The sequence below is a fragment of the Argentina silus genome (assembly GCF_951799395.1).
Source record: "Argentina silus genome assembly, chromosome: 9".
Lineage (NCBI taxonomy): Eukaryota > Metazoa > Chordata > Actinopteri > Argentiniformes > Argentinidae > Argentina > Argentina silus.
In genome coordinates, this window is record NC_139663.1 from 5,426,511 (window position 1) to 5,441,510 (window position 15,000).

General features: G+C 45.0%; 2 protein-coding genes across 2 annotated transcripts in view; both read right to left on the reverse strand.

Moving 5' to 3' along the window:
- Positions 1-1,354: 1,354 nt before the first annotated feature.
- LOC310809536 (dual specificity mitogen-activated protein kinase kinase 6-like) lies at positions 1,355-10,394 on the reverse strand. The gene is made up of 12 exons (XM_083676843.1): positions 10,076-10,394; positions 6,812-6,881; positions 6,456-6,504; positions 6,235-6,348; positions 5,792-5,911; positions 5,524-5,640; positions 5,234-5,285; positions 4,722-4,849; positions 4,522-4,599; positions 4,245-4,384; positions 3,970-4,015; positions 1,355-3,606 (listed from the first exon to the last, which is right to left on the reverse strand). Exons 1-12 carry the CDS (start codon positions 10,092-10,094, stop codon positions 3,529-3,531), a joined length of 1,011 nt encoding a protein of 336 aa, XP_083532969.1. The 5' UTR covers positions 10,095-10,394; the 3' UTR covers positions 1,355-3,528.
- A 1,475-nt stretch (positions 10,395-11,869) lies between these two features.
- The window catches only part of btbd17b (BTB (POZ) domain containing 17b), a gene marked incomplete at both ends in the record, with an annotated part of 3,950 nt that continues 819 nt past the window's right edge, over positions 11,870-15,000 (reverse strand). Inside the window, 2 exons of the mRNA XM_083677110.1 lie at positions 11,870-12,944; positions 13,322-13,607. Of these exons, the coding sequence (XP_083533236.1) occupies positions 11,870-12,944; positions 13,322-13,607 (1,361 nt within the window). The remainder of the gene's footprint in view (positions 12,945-13,321; positions 13,608-15,000) is intronic.

Genomic DNA, 15,000 nt, shown 5'->3' on the forward strand with positions numbered 1-15,000 from the left:
ATGTAATGTTGAGCGTCCACACACTGTAATGACTATTTCTTCCTCATCCTCCCATACACACACATTATACCAATCCTGTCCATACAGAGAAATCATGTATACACACTCTGAGACTGGCATTGACACACACCTTCTCACGATACGACAGGGGCTCAAATGACGTGTCAAAGCAAAGACAAGGAGCTGTTCTTTCTGCATCAAGGTTCACTTTGGGACAATCATTCATCTGGACATTGGCCCTATTCTTCTGGACATTGGGCCTTTTTCTCTCGCAAAGCTCTTTTTTAGACCTCTTATGTAAGTTACCCTTGCGGGACCTCTTTCCTAAAGAGCGTCTGCTTTGGCTGATGGCTCTGCCTTGCACGTAACTCTGAGCCAGTGGCTGCAGTCTCCTGCCATTGAGTTTCCTCATCCTGCCGTGAATAGATTGGGCTTTGACAGACATGCTCTGAGTGGAGTGGTCCCACAGGCTGGTCAAGTGAGCCTTTGTTTGCCTCTGCTGTTACATTCATAGCAAGTGCACTCAAAAAGAGCCATGGAAATGTACTGTTTATTTTCATAAAGCCTTTGAAGTAAATGGCTTGAGATGTGTGCAACCACTTCTTGTTTTTCTTATGTAAAGATTCCTGCTTACATAAAGATAAACATCACAGCAATATCGCCAGCAATGACCACAGGTTTGGTAATAAACAAATGAAGAAAATAATTGGATGGGTGATAGGCTGCCATGGAAACAACCTCTACCTCTCTGAGGATTAAAGGATTGACAGCTCAGATCTAATGTGATACCAGGGTGTCGGGTGGAGTATGGTTTCAGTCTCTCTTTTTAAAATTGCAGCACCTCCCAATGTCACATGCAAGGAAGAGGGAGAGAACAGAATGGAAAGAGAGGATCGATTGAGATCCATCGAGCAAGTTTAGACATGGAAAGGAGAGGGAGGAGAGAGAGGCAGAACACGTGAGATTGTTTCCTTTTATCCGGTGGATCAGACAGATCCAGTATCTCTCCCATCTCAATCAGGTGCGTGGTTTCAGGAAGGACTAACTTAAGTGGAACCTGTTAGTGACGCAGAACATTAAGAGGGCCTGAGCTTGATTGAGGACCTGATTGTCTCAACGGACCTTTTTAACTACATTTGTATACATCCTGCTTTACCTGATAATCTGGCCTTCATTTTCAGCCATGGGTGTGAGTCGTGTGTGCAGTTATAACAGGCTTGAATAATAAACTCAATACACCTTTGTTACGGAGTGACCTGCCAGTCACTTGTATACACAAAAACACACAAAATTCTGTGTATATAATTATTTTTTTTAAAGTTTGTGTAATTAATAACACACTACGACACCGTCGTACTTAAGAATAAAGCCTTTATTATGTTTTTCCCACAGTTCAAGTTTGTCAGTTCCACCAAATGAAGTGGTGGCCAATAGAGTGAGTGAGAGGTAGAGCAACTGTTCCGTTCTTGCTGTGACCTGCCTATGCTCACTTTAAAACACAGATGGAATGGCTCCAAAGAAGGCCAACAAGAGAGAAGTCAAATCACAGCAGCTTCTTTGTAGCATTGCTAGCTTCCCTTCTTATTCACAATCATAAATACTCCTCAGTCAAGATTCACTGCCTTTGATAAGGAGCACACTACAGTGTTCACCCATGCGTATTAGCCATGACAGGATTGGGTCTTAAGGTCACAGTCTTTAAACACTTTAAAAGGGGGAAAAGTGCCATCATCACTGCTCATGGCTTCCACACACATGGCAGAGGTCTTATGATCTTCATCCAAGATGGCGGGGGGGGGTGGGGAGTAGGGGGGGGCACTGCATAGAAGGGACAGAGGAGATGGTTGACACCAAGTCCCAGCCCTCCATGTCCCACATAGTGGCTGGTATACACACAGCTCTTAGCTCAGGGGAGTACAACCTGGGGGACACAGGGCTGCCTCCATGTAAAGCAGGGCATTGAAACCTGAGAGGAGGCCACCGGCAGCACATCAATCCAAAACAGGAGTACAGGAGACAGCGGGCTCTGTGTGTGTATGTGTGTATGTGTGAGAGAGTGAGAGCGTGCATGTGTATGTGTGTGTGTGTGTGTGTGTGTGTGTGTGAGAGAGTGAGAGCGTGCGTGAGAGAGTGTGTGTGTGTATGTGTGCGCGCGCTTCACACTGCATTAAAACTAGCACTATATCAACCAACCAAGCTGGGCACATTGGTGCTTCCATAACACTCCATAGTGCCACGTTACATACAAAAAAAGTCAAAAATAGTATTTACATCTTAAACACATAAATTATTTCCCTAACATACTGTACGTGTAAGGCATGAGGCATGGGCCACTCAGCTAACATAAGTGCCTCAGGTGAAACACGATACTGACATACTCCTGCACATGGAAAAAAAGTAAGCAAAGGGAAAAAAGGGTGAAAATGGGTCAAACAGCAGCCAAAAAGTCCAGGAAAAATTATAAGTGATAATAATTCATAATAACAATAATCTTCTAAAAGGCTCAGAGAGGACTGGGTGAAGTAGTACGTTTCCCCCATAACACCTCCATATAATATCTGAGATTGTATTGTTTACATTAGAGCCAGTCTACAGCATTCCAAGTCTGGCAGGGGGGGACAGTGGGTTGGAGGGGGGGGGGCAAAGCAACGTGGGGTGCACGTAGGGTGGGAGGCTGCGTCTTTGAGCGCTTGAGGTCAGATGACAAAGTATGCCTCACATTCCCGCGCTGCGAAAGACACCGCCAAGACATCTAGGAATGACTTGCAATTCTTCCTGCCTGGGCCTCTTCAACCATTGACCTTTCCTTAGAAGCAGTGTGATTCGTCTGAACCCCCCCCCCCCCCCCCCCCAGAGAGCCTCACTGAACCCCGCCCTCTAACAGGTGCAGACCTGGAAGTGACTAATCACCAGAGGTGAAATGAGGTCACCTCTTTTCACCCAACGATATGAATCTACGAGTAAGGCCACTCCTTTGCAATTCATACTTGATGCAAATATACAGTATAGAGAAACTGCATGAGAAAACATATGCAAATATATCTTTCATTATACAAGAACATACACATATATTAACTGATTTTTGTTTGTGTAATTCAGAGTAATATGAACATACAGTATGTGTGACAAGAAATTACTTGCTGACATTGTCCATTCAGAAATCTCAGAGTGAGGAATTCCATTGAGTTCAGTCTGTAGAGCTAGAGATGTACACAGAGGAACTCAGGGGAGCGAAAGGTAGTTTGACCCATGGTGGATTATCCATCTCCAGTCTGGTGAACGATTAGCGATATCTGGAGTTCCAACTCTCTCTCCCATGCCACTTCTGATGGGCTGTGTTCAGTCTTTGGGACACCCCTTGTTGTGTGGGTGTGCAGAAGTAGTTTGAGTGTGTCACCGATCATTCCAGTGCGCATCAAGATCAAGGTAGGCCATTGGTGTGTTGGTGGAGAGGTCCCGCCTACCCTGGTGGTGGGGGGTGGGTGGGTGGGTGGGTGGGGGGGCGGGGGGGGTAGGGGTTGGGGCGAGTCAGTCTGCGAGGATGACCTTGACAAAGCTGGCAACGTCTGTCTCTCTGGAGTCATGCAGGGTTAAAAAGGGATGTTCCTGTAAAAATAGGGAAAAAGGATGTCAAAAATGGCAATACAAAAAAAGACTAAGAAAAAGAGATTACCTATACATAGAGGTACCATGTAAACATAGATGACACATATACACACATCTCAACAACTGGTTTGACTAATCACTTGGGTAAGCCTGTCCTCTTGTGGACATACGTCAAATAGGAAACAGAGTGAGAGCATACGGAATCTTCCAGATGTAACACAAATGAGTGGTGTGTAGTGATAAAACAAAATGTACTTTCAAATAATAATAAAAATAATTAATATGCCTCTGTAGCCATTTTCACACAGTTTCTTCATTGCAATTTGCAAATGATTTATGTTTGAGGCATGATCTGAAACCTACCATTAGTTCTGTGTAGGCAGGTCTCTCATTGGGTTTCTTCCTTAAGCTGCAAAGATGAAAAAAAAAAAAGAAAAATCCAGCAAAATCAATCAACACTGGATATGTCTTACAATACATCACTCTGGCCTATATAATACGCATCATTCATATATCCAAAGTTGTGACTGGTGCCACATCTCTACATGAAGGGCGTATAGGGCAGTGCCCCCTGGTGGTCTTGAGGTGCCACTGCTTCACAACGAGGTAGCAGAGGTTGTGGGGAAAGAGGCGCTCACCATTGGGAACTGAAGTCAACAAACTCAGGAGAGAAGCGATCTGCAGGCAGCTGTGGAGAGGGCTCGTCAACAACCTGCTTCAGTTGCTGGAAGGGGGTTCCCCACGAGTCATATGGGAACTTCAGAATGGCCAGCTCAATCTGTCGAGGGAGAGGATCAGATATTTACCATAATTTATCAACAAGAGAGGGGAGCAAGGCATTGCTCATGAGATCTATTAGCTACACTATTTTCTCCAAAAATAGAAAATAAATGTCTGCGATGGTGACTGTCTTACCATTGTAATGCCTAGACTCCAGATGTCTGACTTGACGCTGTAGCCTTTCTGGTTGAGATCAGGGTTTATCCTTTCAGGCTGAAGCAGAAGGAAGAATAACATCAATACAACTAGCAATTTAAGAGTTAAGTAGTCCCAAAACCCTCCAGCCCAGAAGAAACCATCTCCTAGCCACAGCACTGTCCCCTGTCCCTGCTCACCGCCATGTAGGGCTTGCAGCCTGCATCCATGGTCTTCGCCACCGAGTCCACCAGGTGGCCACTGATGCCAAAGTCACACATCTTCACCTGGCCCTGGGTGTTGATCAGCACGTTGGAGGGCTTCACATCTGCAGAGAGGAGATATCTGATCAGCAAGGTAACGACAACATAAACTTGGATCTTTGTACAAAGAACATATATTATATATTGAACTTGGACTATAGACACCAGTTCATACGGTTTGACTACTATGTCAATAAACAAAAATGCTACATATTAATAAGCTAAAGCTAACAACAACATTGCCACACAACATTGAGCAGATGTAATGGGTGAGTAATGGTTGTTGTTTTGAACAGCGTACAGAAGATAAGAGAATCTACAGTGAATGTATGTTTAGCGATAGCCACATTGTGAATATGACAAAATGTAAATAGCCGATTATGTACACGTCATATTTGCTAACATCACTGTGCACGCAAAGGTACAGGTCACTCTGCTCCTCTATTTACCTCTGTGTATCACTGACAGCTTTCTATGCAGATGCTCCAAGGCCTTGACAATCTAGAGAGAGGGAGGGGGAGAGAGAGAGAGAGAGAGAGAGAGAGAGAGAGAGAGAGAGAAAGAAAGAAAGAAAGAGAGAGAGGTAGAGAATATTACATAATACCTCGAGGCACCAGGGCTAACTGTGTGACTGGAATGAATAAAGTGTATCCAGTATGAATGACAACATATGATGTCAATGGGAGTGTGTATATAGCTAGTAAGAGTTGGTTCAATAACCCAGCAGGAGGGAACTTACAGCTACAGTGATCTTCCCCAGGATGTCTTCAGGGATGGTCATGCCCTTCTCTATGACCTGCTTGTAGAACTTATCCAGAGATGTGTCCATCAACTCCATGCAGATCCACACATCACCCTGGCAACGCAAAGATGGCCATCAACACGGGTAGTCGGAAGAGAACTAATTTCATGGACCATGCAGGAAAAACCTTGTAATGATATGATCTATGATGAAATTATCTCTATTTATTGTGACAGCAGTGTAATGGCATAAGGAGGTGACCCACCTCTCTGAAGAGAGCACCGTAGAAGGTGACAGTGAAGAAGCAGTCCACTGTCCTCATGGAGATGTCCAGGTCCATCAGTAGCCTCTTCTGCTCCAGGGTGTTGACTGTGGCCCGGATCCTCTGGAGAAGGAAGCACACAAACTAGACTATCAGGGGTAAACTCCAGAGTACCTCTTCGTGTGTGATCAAAACACCCACCAATGCTGTGAGTGGCTACAGTAGGTTGAGAGCGTGCACACATCGCAGTGTGTTTCCAACACCGCAGATGCTGTTCACATATCTGAAACCTCATGATTAAGTGATTGAAAAACAACAATGAACTTGAATGCGTTCTTTTTTTATTATTATTAACAAATCGCCTGTGGCGAAACATCACTTATTCAAAAACCCGAGCAGCATTGTTTTTGAGGATGCCAGCCGGGTTAACCTGAGCAGCGACCTACCTTCACAGCCATGATCAGGCCACTCGGCACATGTCTCATCTTGTCCACAACCCCGTACGCTCCTCTCCCCAGCTCTCCGATCTGTTCCAAGTCATCTGCCTTCACCACAAAGTTCTGACCGGAACACAAAGAGAGACGGAGAGAGTGTGTGGAGGGAAATCAAGTCAGTAAACTACACACTCAGGGACAGCTGAGAAAATCCATCCGTATTGATTCTCTACCTTTTCTCCGATAGTAACACAGGCTTTGGAGTCCAAGTCTCGAGGGGGCCTGGGAAGAGAGATTGAAGGCTTACGACCATGCATACACTTTAATATCAACATTCAAAAGTTAATGTTAACTGTCATTGTTGATACCATAAGTTGCACTTGGCATTAACATAGATGCTATTAGAAGCTTTGGAGGACTACATGGAGAAAATGGTTGTTAAACTGAGGCAATTCAGATAATGAAATATGCATAGCCTTGCCAAAATGCTACTCTACTGCCACCCCGATGTATGCATGTGCAATTGCCTCTGCCTCGACCTGTAATTGCTCTCTCCCTGCCAGTTAAAATCATTCGAAAAAAGCCTTACGCTGCTGCTGCAGGCGGGGGCTGCTCAAACACTTGAGCTGAGAGCTTGAGGCCTGGGTTCTTCTTCTTCCCTAGGAGAGAAAGAGGCATTGGGTTATTTCAGTCTTCTGTTCTGTTCAGTCATTCTTCACTCAGTCTCAACTATTCTGAGCAACTTCAAAAGAAGCATTTCTTCTGAGAATGCTGGCCTTGATTTTTGGTTCGGTTTTCCAGTTTCCCTGACTGTACGCACACAACCTAATCTGTTATCTAACAGGATATTGTTCAACAATCGGGAGAAGGTGAGTGACTACCTTAAAATCAGCATGATGACTCACACAAACAGAGAGAGAGAGAGAGAGAGAGCACACACCAAATTACCTCGTTCATTATTCACCTGTTTTTCCAAGCATATTGTTACGCAAGCACTGCCCCTAATTTACAATTGTAATATAACCGTTTTCAATTGTTATGACAATCAGAATCCTCTATGGTAATCAGATCAGACAATAGTCTCACATGTTAGCACCTGCTGTAGGCCACTACACCATGACGCCTGCCCTTGAGACTTCCCTGTCTGGGCAACACACGCACTGTCGTTGAGTCATAATCACGCTTAACCAGAAACCTTGGGGGGGTTTCCTATGACAATAGGGCCATGCTGCTGGCCTGACACAGCCACTCCAACCTCATGACCACCTGGGTCACAGTCATACAAATGGTCGTGCTTGACTGTCCTTCCCATAGACATACTTTTCCCTCTTATATGGGCCAATATGTAGGAATATTAGCACACACTTCAAGGACTTGGCAAGATCTATTAGCCAGGAGGGTCATGAATAAATTCCAACAAAGCTTCCTTATTGTTTAATGCTCCAGGCACAAATGCAAAGCACTGGAGCATCAAACAGTAATTTTCTTTAATGCACTGCAGTGCATCTCCAAGTGAAGCATTTGGGAATGCATCGTGCTGCGTAGTAGCCTGATCTTTGCTCCACACTCTGCCTAGGCAGTAGAGCCTCTGGATTGATAGTTCTGCATAGTTCTCCTGCAAACGCCCTGCATACTTGTGTGGCATGGTAGGGAAAGATTGACTTGTGCTATTTGCTCACACACACACAGCAAAATGGATTGTGTATTTCTTCTGTGCAAGCTAAAAGAAGAGCGTTCAAGACCTTCTTGAAGGCTGGTACAAATAAAATGTTTTTTGTTCCGACAAAACTAGAGCAGCAGAGCAAGAACCATATAACAATTCAGTACAGAGAAAAAAAATAGATTGCATATCTAAAATACATGGCAGGAAAGTGTCTAATGCAGTGTTTCATATGATCTCTGAAACCAAAACTTCAGTTACAATCAGTGATGTTTCCACAAAGTGGAACATTTTCTGCAGCCTAGACAAGGAAACTCATGTTAGACCAAGTGCAGAACTGCCATCTTGAATAGAGGCCTTGCATGTCATTCCATGTTCTGTTTAATGAGGGCTCAGCATGGGAGATACTGCTCCCTTCTTTGGGAGTCAGGGTTGGGGCAGGTGCAGCCCCATACTTCTCACAGGGTAGGAGATGACTCATTGCTAAACAAGATGCATCCTTTCTCAACAGCTGTCAGGAAGACCCTTTGGGAAGTATTATGTCATTGAGCCAAGCTTTTCTCTGGCTTTTTGTGGAAGACCAGGTCCTGCCTCATAGCAATCCCTTGTCAAACCCTAAGCCTTATGATCTTGTCTGTCCCTTTTTGAGTAGACCATGCACACATATAGTGGTCCCTACATGTAACCATTGACAGTAATCTATTGACATCAGTCATGGCTGTGGTCTATGCTCACCAAGAGACAGGTGATTCAGTGCCTTCTGGAAAAAAATACCCACCAGGCTTTATAAGTAGACAGGTGCAGTGTCAGTACACTTATAAGGGCTTCCATAGGCTATATGAAGATGAATACTCTGAATTCTTGGACGGAGCATGGGATCAAAGTGTGAATAGCTGGGTCACGAGTCACCGTGGCTTCACAAGCACTGGACATGTTTACTGGCAATGAGGAGTCCACCAAACAATGTTTTTTTCCACACAAATCTCAATGAGCAGTGCATTGCAAAGCATTTAGCTATACTCCACCCCAGTATCATAAGGCAAAATTAAACTAACTTAAGTGGTGAAGAAAAGCTCTAGCTGCATGTTGTCACTCCTGAAAGACAGGCCATCAGCTCTAATTATATCAGTATAGCAAACCAGTGTATCAGCTATGCATAGACAGGCAGCTTACAGACTGAACTGTCAGCAAAGAACGTCTGCACCACTCATTGGGAGGTGCAAGTCTAAACATGCATGTTAGGCCTAGGGCTTTGATGGCCTGCATAACATACAGTCAAGCCCTCTCAAACAATGTGTTCTCTGACCATGGTAACGCTAGTATGATTGTTTAATAGCACGCAATGAACTTGAAATGTAAATTGACATCATCATGCCTGCCTTCTATGTCTGACGTAGGGAGGACCTTGATTTTCCACCAGGTGTGTGTTTTATTCAACATTGCCTGTTGCTACACATTACACAACAGATGCATGAGGCCAAGTGTGTGATAGGTCGTACGTTTACGGGCATTCCTTTTGAGAGGATATGTGACATATTGCCATCGCTTTGATATCCCAAATGGGACAAATAAATCCATGTTTTACAATAATGCATGGGTGGAAACCTGAACACGCTTCTATTACTGGGCATTGCACGTATGAGAGGAAAACCCAATCAGCAAGATCCAGCACATGCAATGAGTCATGTTTTCCAAAGAGACAAAAAAATCACGAGCCAGGGCCGCCGATCCCATTGTTATGTGCTATCACACAAAAAGAGGCGACATCTAGCTAACGTTATGGCTAGCAACCGGTGGATTTACAGCTAGCTACGCAGTTGTCATTTTGTCAAGTTGAATGCTAACATGCAACAGTTGCTGCCTGACGAAAAGGCATCGTTCAATCTTATCGAGGAGTTAACCATGCCCATGGGGGGAATCCGCAAAATGTGGGAATTCCAGGTTCGGGGAATGCCTTGGGCACAGTGCAACACACAACTTCGAGCTAACATTGATAGGCTGATTACATCGCCTTGCTAGGTAGCTAGCTAACTTTGCACAAGGACAGATCCAAGCAGGAAACGCAACCGTGTTTTTTTGTATATAGTAAGCTAGAGCTTCAATAATAAGTAACATGCAATTGCTGACCCAAACCCCATCCAATGCATTCTGCAAGATTATTCTCTTGGGTGAAAAATAGGAGAAAATTCTTACCTCCTTTAGAAAGAGACATTTCCCCTTAGCTTTGATGAGGGGGAGGGGAAGCACAAAGACTTTTGCCTTTTTTACTCCCTCCCTCCCTCCCCGCTCAGGATCTGCGGTGGCGGCGGCGTGTCGTGGAACTATCTACAATGAAAGATTAATGTTCATGCACTCTGCGTGCTTTTGTCTTCGTTTTGCAGGACTTCGTGTCGAAAAGTTAAACAAACGAATGCAAAGCTTTAAATACAACCTCCTGGGTTACTTCCACTCTGTAAGATAGAAAAACGTTGCACTTCAGGATGACCAAAGTCTGACAGCTGAAGGCTCGAGAACGCCTGTGTGGCGTCAAAGACCGTATCCCTCTCTGGTGGCGTGCACTTCGACCGACGTCTTTCCGGTCCGGTGTCTAAGGACTTATGGGACATGTAGTATCTGATGTCATTTTCAACATGTGTGATAATAAAAGTTTATGGATAATACCAGAGATAATACCCTGATAATACCATATCAGATATTCTGTATGATACATTCAGTAGGTGGACACGTTCTGGATTAACCTAATCTTGGAACCCAGAGTCTCATTTGATTTAGTGAGATTTAACCCAATTGTTTGATGTTTGAAATGGATGACCACCTTTTTTTTTCTTTTTTTTTATTACATTCATGTAACCTGAATGTAACCTGTCAAACTTGTTATAAAGTCACTCACAATTGTCTTCCACATTGAGTTTGTAGAAATACAAATGGAAATTGTTTACATTGTTGAAGTGGGTAAACAGAACAACAAAAGATTGCTGGGTAAAATATATCTAGATTTTATTCAGAATGGGAAGAGGAAAGAGGGAGGTTCGTTCCTTGTACAAATAACAGTAATATTTTAAAGAACTTATACATAACTGAGGCCAATAGAAACATAATTATATTTATATGAGGCCAACACTGTTATCTACAGTAGATAGCATTGTAGCCTAGCATTACAAACACAACCCTCTTAGCTATAGCTCCAATTGGCAAAATTGAAATGTAATATGAATAGACAATAGATCTCTTTGGCCTTCTGGCCTAAAATACAGTGCAAGCTACTGTAAAGTAATGGGTTGCATACGTATGGTTTCTAAAGGAACACTGCTATTGGATTTGTACTGATCATAACAGTAGCAAGTGCATGATGTAAATACTAGTATTTGTGTAAGTCTGCATGTTATAGATGGTGATGTAGTATGTAAAAAGAAAATGAAGCCTGGCCTGGGGTTGTGGTAGCACCAATAAAGTCAGCTGAAATCAATATCAAACTGAGTTTTGTATACTAACAATTAGTACACCTATATACTACAAAAGTGAAATAATAAAGAATAAAGAATGCACTTTCCTTCTAATAGGAGAAAATCAGTGAAACTGACTTGTTTTAACATTAAAAAAAAAAGCTTCACAAAAAATACAGTAGAACAGCAATATGTTAGCATGCAAGTTATATAGGAAAAATAAACAATGTGTGCTTACTCATTATCTTACTACATTATCTGAAACTCTCCTGTGCTGAGCCACTGACATCGAACAGCAATTACAGTAGACAATCCAGTGGTTACACCTGGCATCACACATACCCCTATTGACTTAAACAGTTGGAACACAAACGTAAGCACAATTGCTAAAACAATCCTTTACTAATGTTAAATAGAAATACCAGGCCAATAAACAGGAGTGTTTGGAATAGTGACGTGTGTGTGTATGTGGCTACGTGGGCTAGGGAGGTTGTGGAGGACCCTTAGCAGAGACGATGGTTACTGCGGCGACAACTTATTGCCCTTATTTCCTGGCGACAATGAGGGTATGGTAGAGCGGCTTCACCACGATGTGCAGGTAGAGGGAGCTGTCAATGAGGTACTCTGACGCTCTGCGCTGAATGTCGGCGTCCGCCAGGAAATCACCGGCCTCCTCTGTGCTCTGGTGGAAGTTGTAGACGTGGCGGACCACCACTTTCCCCTGCTGCCTTGCCGCCACAATCACTGTCTTCTGGAAGCTCACGCCCGCGAAGTCTGGGCTGGAGGTGGCGGGGGTGACGATGATGCGCGGACGGCCTCCTTCGGTGCGCGACGGCTGCATGGCGCTGTGCTCGGTGTATGTGGATCGCACGCTGAGTGGGAGCCAGCGAGGGGAGAACAGGGCGTTCCAGGTCACCCTCTTACTGGAATCATGACCGCTGGGACCCAGCTGGGTCTGGAAGCTGAAGCTGCGGTCGTCGCGGGTGGGGTTGTTGATAACCCAGGGGGAGCCCCAGGATGGTGACAGGTAGTTACGCGGTGTGAAGATGCTGCAGTTGACGTCAAAGTACTTGGCCAGCTGGATGGGCGAGGAGGCATGGAACTGGAAGGCCAGGAAGAGGAGGTCGCGGATAGACTCGTAGTACTTCAGCATGAGGGATGACTGCTTCTGCAGGCGGAAGAGGTGCTGCGGAGGAATCATGCCGTAGCGCACGGCCCGCAGAGCGTTCTCCACCGTCAGGCTCGCTGGCTGGTTCTGGCCGATCCAAGCCTCGAGGGCCTCGTAGAGCTCCAGCTCGCTCTGCAGAATGAGGTCGGAGCGTTGCAAGAGGGACAGCAGCAGGTCATCACTGATGGAGCCCCACTCTCCACTCTGCAGCACAGAGGACAGGTTCCAGGACAGGTACTGCAGGCAGCTGTCCCTCAGGGTCACGTCCCCGATCTGCATGGCATACTGGTACCAGCTCACCACGTGACCCATGGGGGAGTCACTTGACAGGTGCTGGCTCATGTACTGGGTCAGGCCCTGCTGGAGGGCCCACACATGGTACTTGCTGGCCAGTTTATGCAGAGGGATGGCGTGGTCCAGCCGCACTGAGAGATCACCACAGTACAGATACCTGCAGAGAGAAGAAAAGGGTTGGTTGGTCATCAGAGCGCTGTCAAAGGGAGGAGCATATACTGTAAGTGTGATAGACAGAGTGATCTGATTTAACCAGACACACACACACACACACACACACACACACACACACACACACACACACACACACACACACACACACACACACATGCTTCTGTATACTGTATCTGCCACTCATATCTGGTGTAATTTTTTGATATTTCACAAGGTGGAGCACTATGTCAATTGTACAGAGAGAAAAGGCAGCAGGCCTGGCTATTTTTCATGACAACTTTCTAACGTTATCGTGAACATGGACATGTATACAGTACCATGTCCCCCATTCCCTCTCTCAAACTCCTGTGTTCTTCTCACCTGATGAACTTGTCAAAGACAGCAGAGCAGTCGGGGGTCTCCCTCAGGATCAGGGTGCTGGTATTACGGCTGAGCAGCATCTCCTCAAAGACCTCGCTCTGCAGGGAGAGCACCAGGGTGTGGGCCTGGATCACCTTCACCTCGTCTGTGTTGATGGTCTGCACTCTGAGAGCCACGTCACTGCCATTCCCCTGGGCCAGCAGAGCCTCCATGCGCTGCACCAGTGCCATCGAGTGGTTCAGCATGGTGCCGCCATTCTCCAGCGCCTGCTCCTGCTTCAGCGCTGCTGTGGGAGGGGGAATACAAGGATCTCTTTAGTCCAGGAGTGGCTCTGGTTATCAACTCCATATCATTCAGCTTAAACCCTTGGTATACCTAACACCTGGTTCTCCAGAGTCACACCACATTTTGTCATTGAATATTAAAGTCTTCCTTCAGTCAGCTTTGACTTAGTCATCTGATGCATAATCAACATGAGACCTTCCCAGATAAATGTCAGAGCCACCTTGATTGACCTCCTGTCCTGCAATACCTTACAATCATAGACATAGAACACTGTTCTATCCTCTACGCTTACAATACGGAGACTCCAAGTCCTATCCAGGCAATTGACATGGCTTCCCAAAACCTTAATGCCCTGATGTCCCTGTCAATCCCATTGATATAGGTCAACCCATGGGACTGACAATTAATTCTAAGCTCCACCATTTATCAGTTATGACAAGCCAGTCATACAGGCCCTTTCCAGTCTTGGCACACTGGCCATTCAAAGGCCAATTAAGAACAGCAATGACTGCCTTAAACAGTCTCAGAGCAGTCTCTGAGCTCCAGTTCAGAAGTTACTGACCAGGCTGCTAATGAGAAAATCCTACCCCAGTGGAATGGCTAAAGGTCAGTGTCGCGCACACAGTACACTACTAATCAAAGTCAGTGCTGCATTGTATAACTGGACATTTAATCATTTTCCATTATTTAACAAAAATTCAATTCAATTTAAATACTTAAAACAAAACCTAAATATGTCATTATCCCCTGACATAAATTCAGCTGATCTTGATATATCATAGTTTCAGATATTCATAGTTTGTGCTAGTAGTTGAATTTTATAAAATGCCAGGTGGCTGACACACAAAAAAGTGAAGATGGTTGTTTAGAAATGATCTGTGTGTTTTCTGCAGTGATACTACAGATAGCTCCTTCTCCATGGTCCTCCTGAGCTTCAGCAGAAGTGACACATTCTGTAGAGTCACATGAAAGACTCAGCACGCCACTCTCTACTCTCGCCCTCCTCCCCCTCCTCCTCTTCTTCTTCCTCCTCCTCCTCCTCCTCCAGAGCCAGCTGCCTGTGCCTGTTACTGTGGGTTTAATGAGACACAGGGGGAGGACTTCTGACTCCCTGTGCCATGCAACCTCTCGATCTTCATGTCACTGCTGTAATCGCACACTTCCACTTCAAAGGAACCCTTGTTCATATCATTAACCATCCTGCATCTTGGTGCAGCTGAGCTTGGGGGCCATCGACAAATGACTTGGCATGAGTTTCTTGCTATACATTCTATATTTCCAAATGTGACTTGACAAATAGAATGTATCTTTTGGAAGCACATCATGGTAAATATGAAATGGAATTGTGACAAGGTTTATCTGTTCAGTCCATTTTCAAGTCCACTTTCATTAAT

What these genes read in the sequence shown, in the direction of transcription:
- LOC310809536 (XM_083676843.1), bottom strand. An exon ending in GCTGTCAGTGATACACAGAG is followed by an intron (nt 4,850 to 5,233) that starts GTAAATAGAGGA and finishes TCCTCTCTGCAG; the next exon opens with ATGTGAAGCCCTCCAACGTG. An exon ending in CTGCCTACACAGAACTAATG is followed by an intron (nt 3,607 to 3,969) that starts GTAGGTTTCAGA and finishes CTATTTTTACAG; the next exon opens with GAACATCCCTTTTTAACCCT.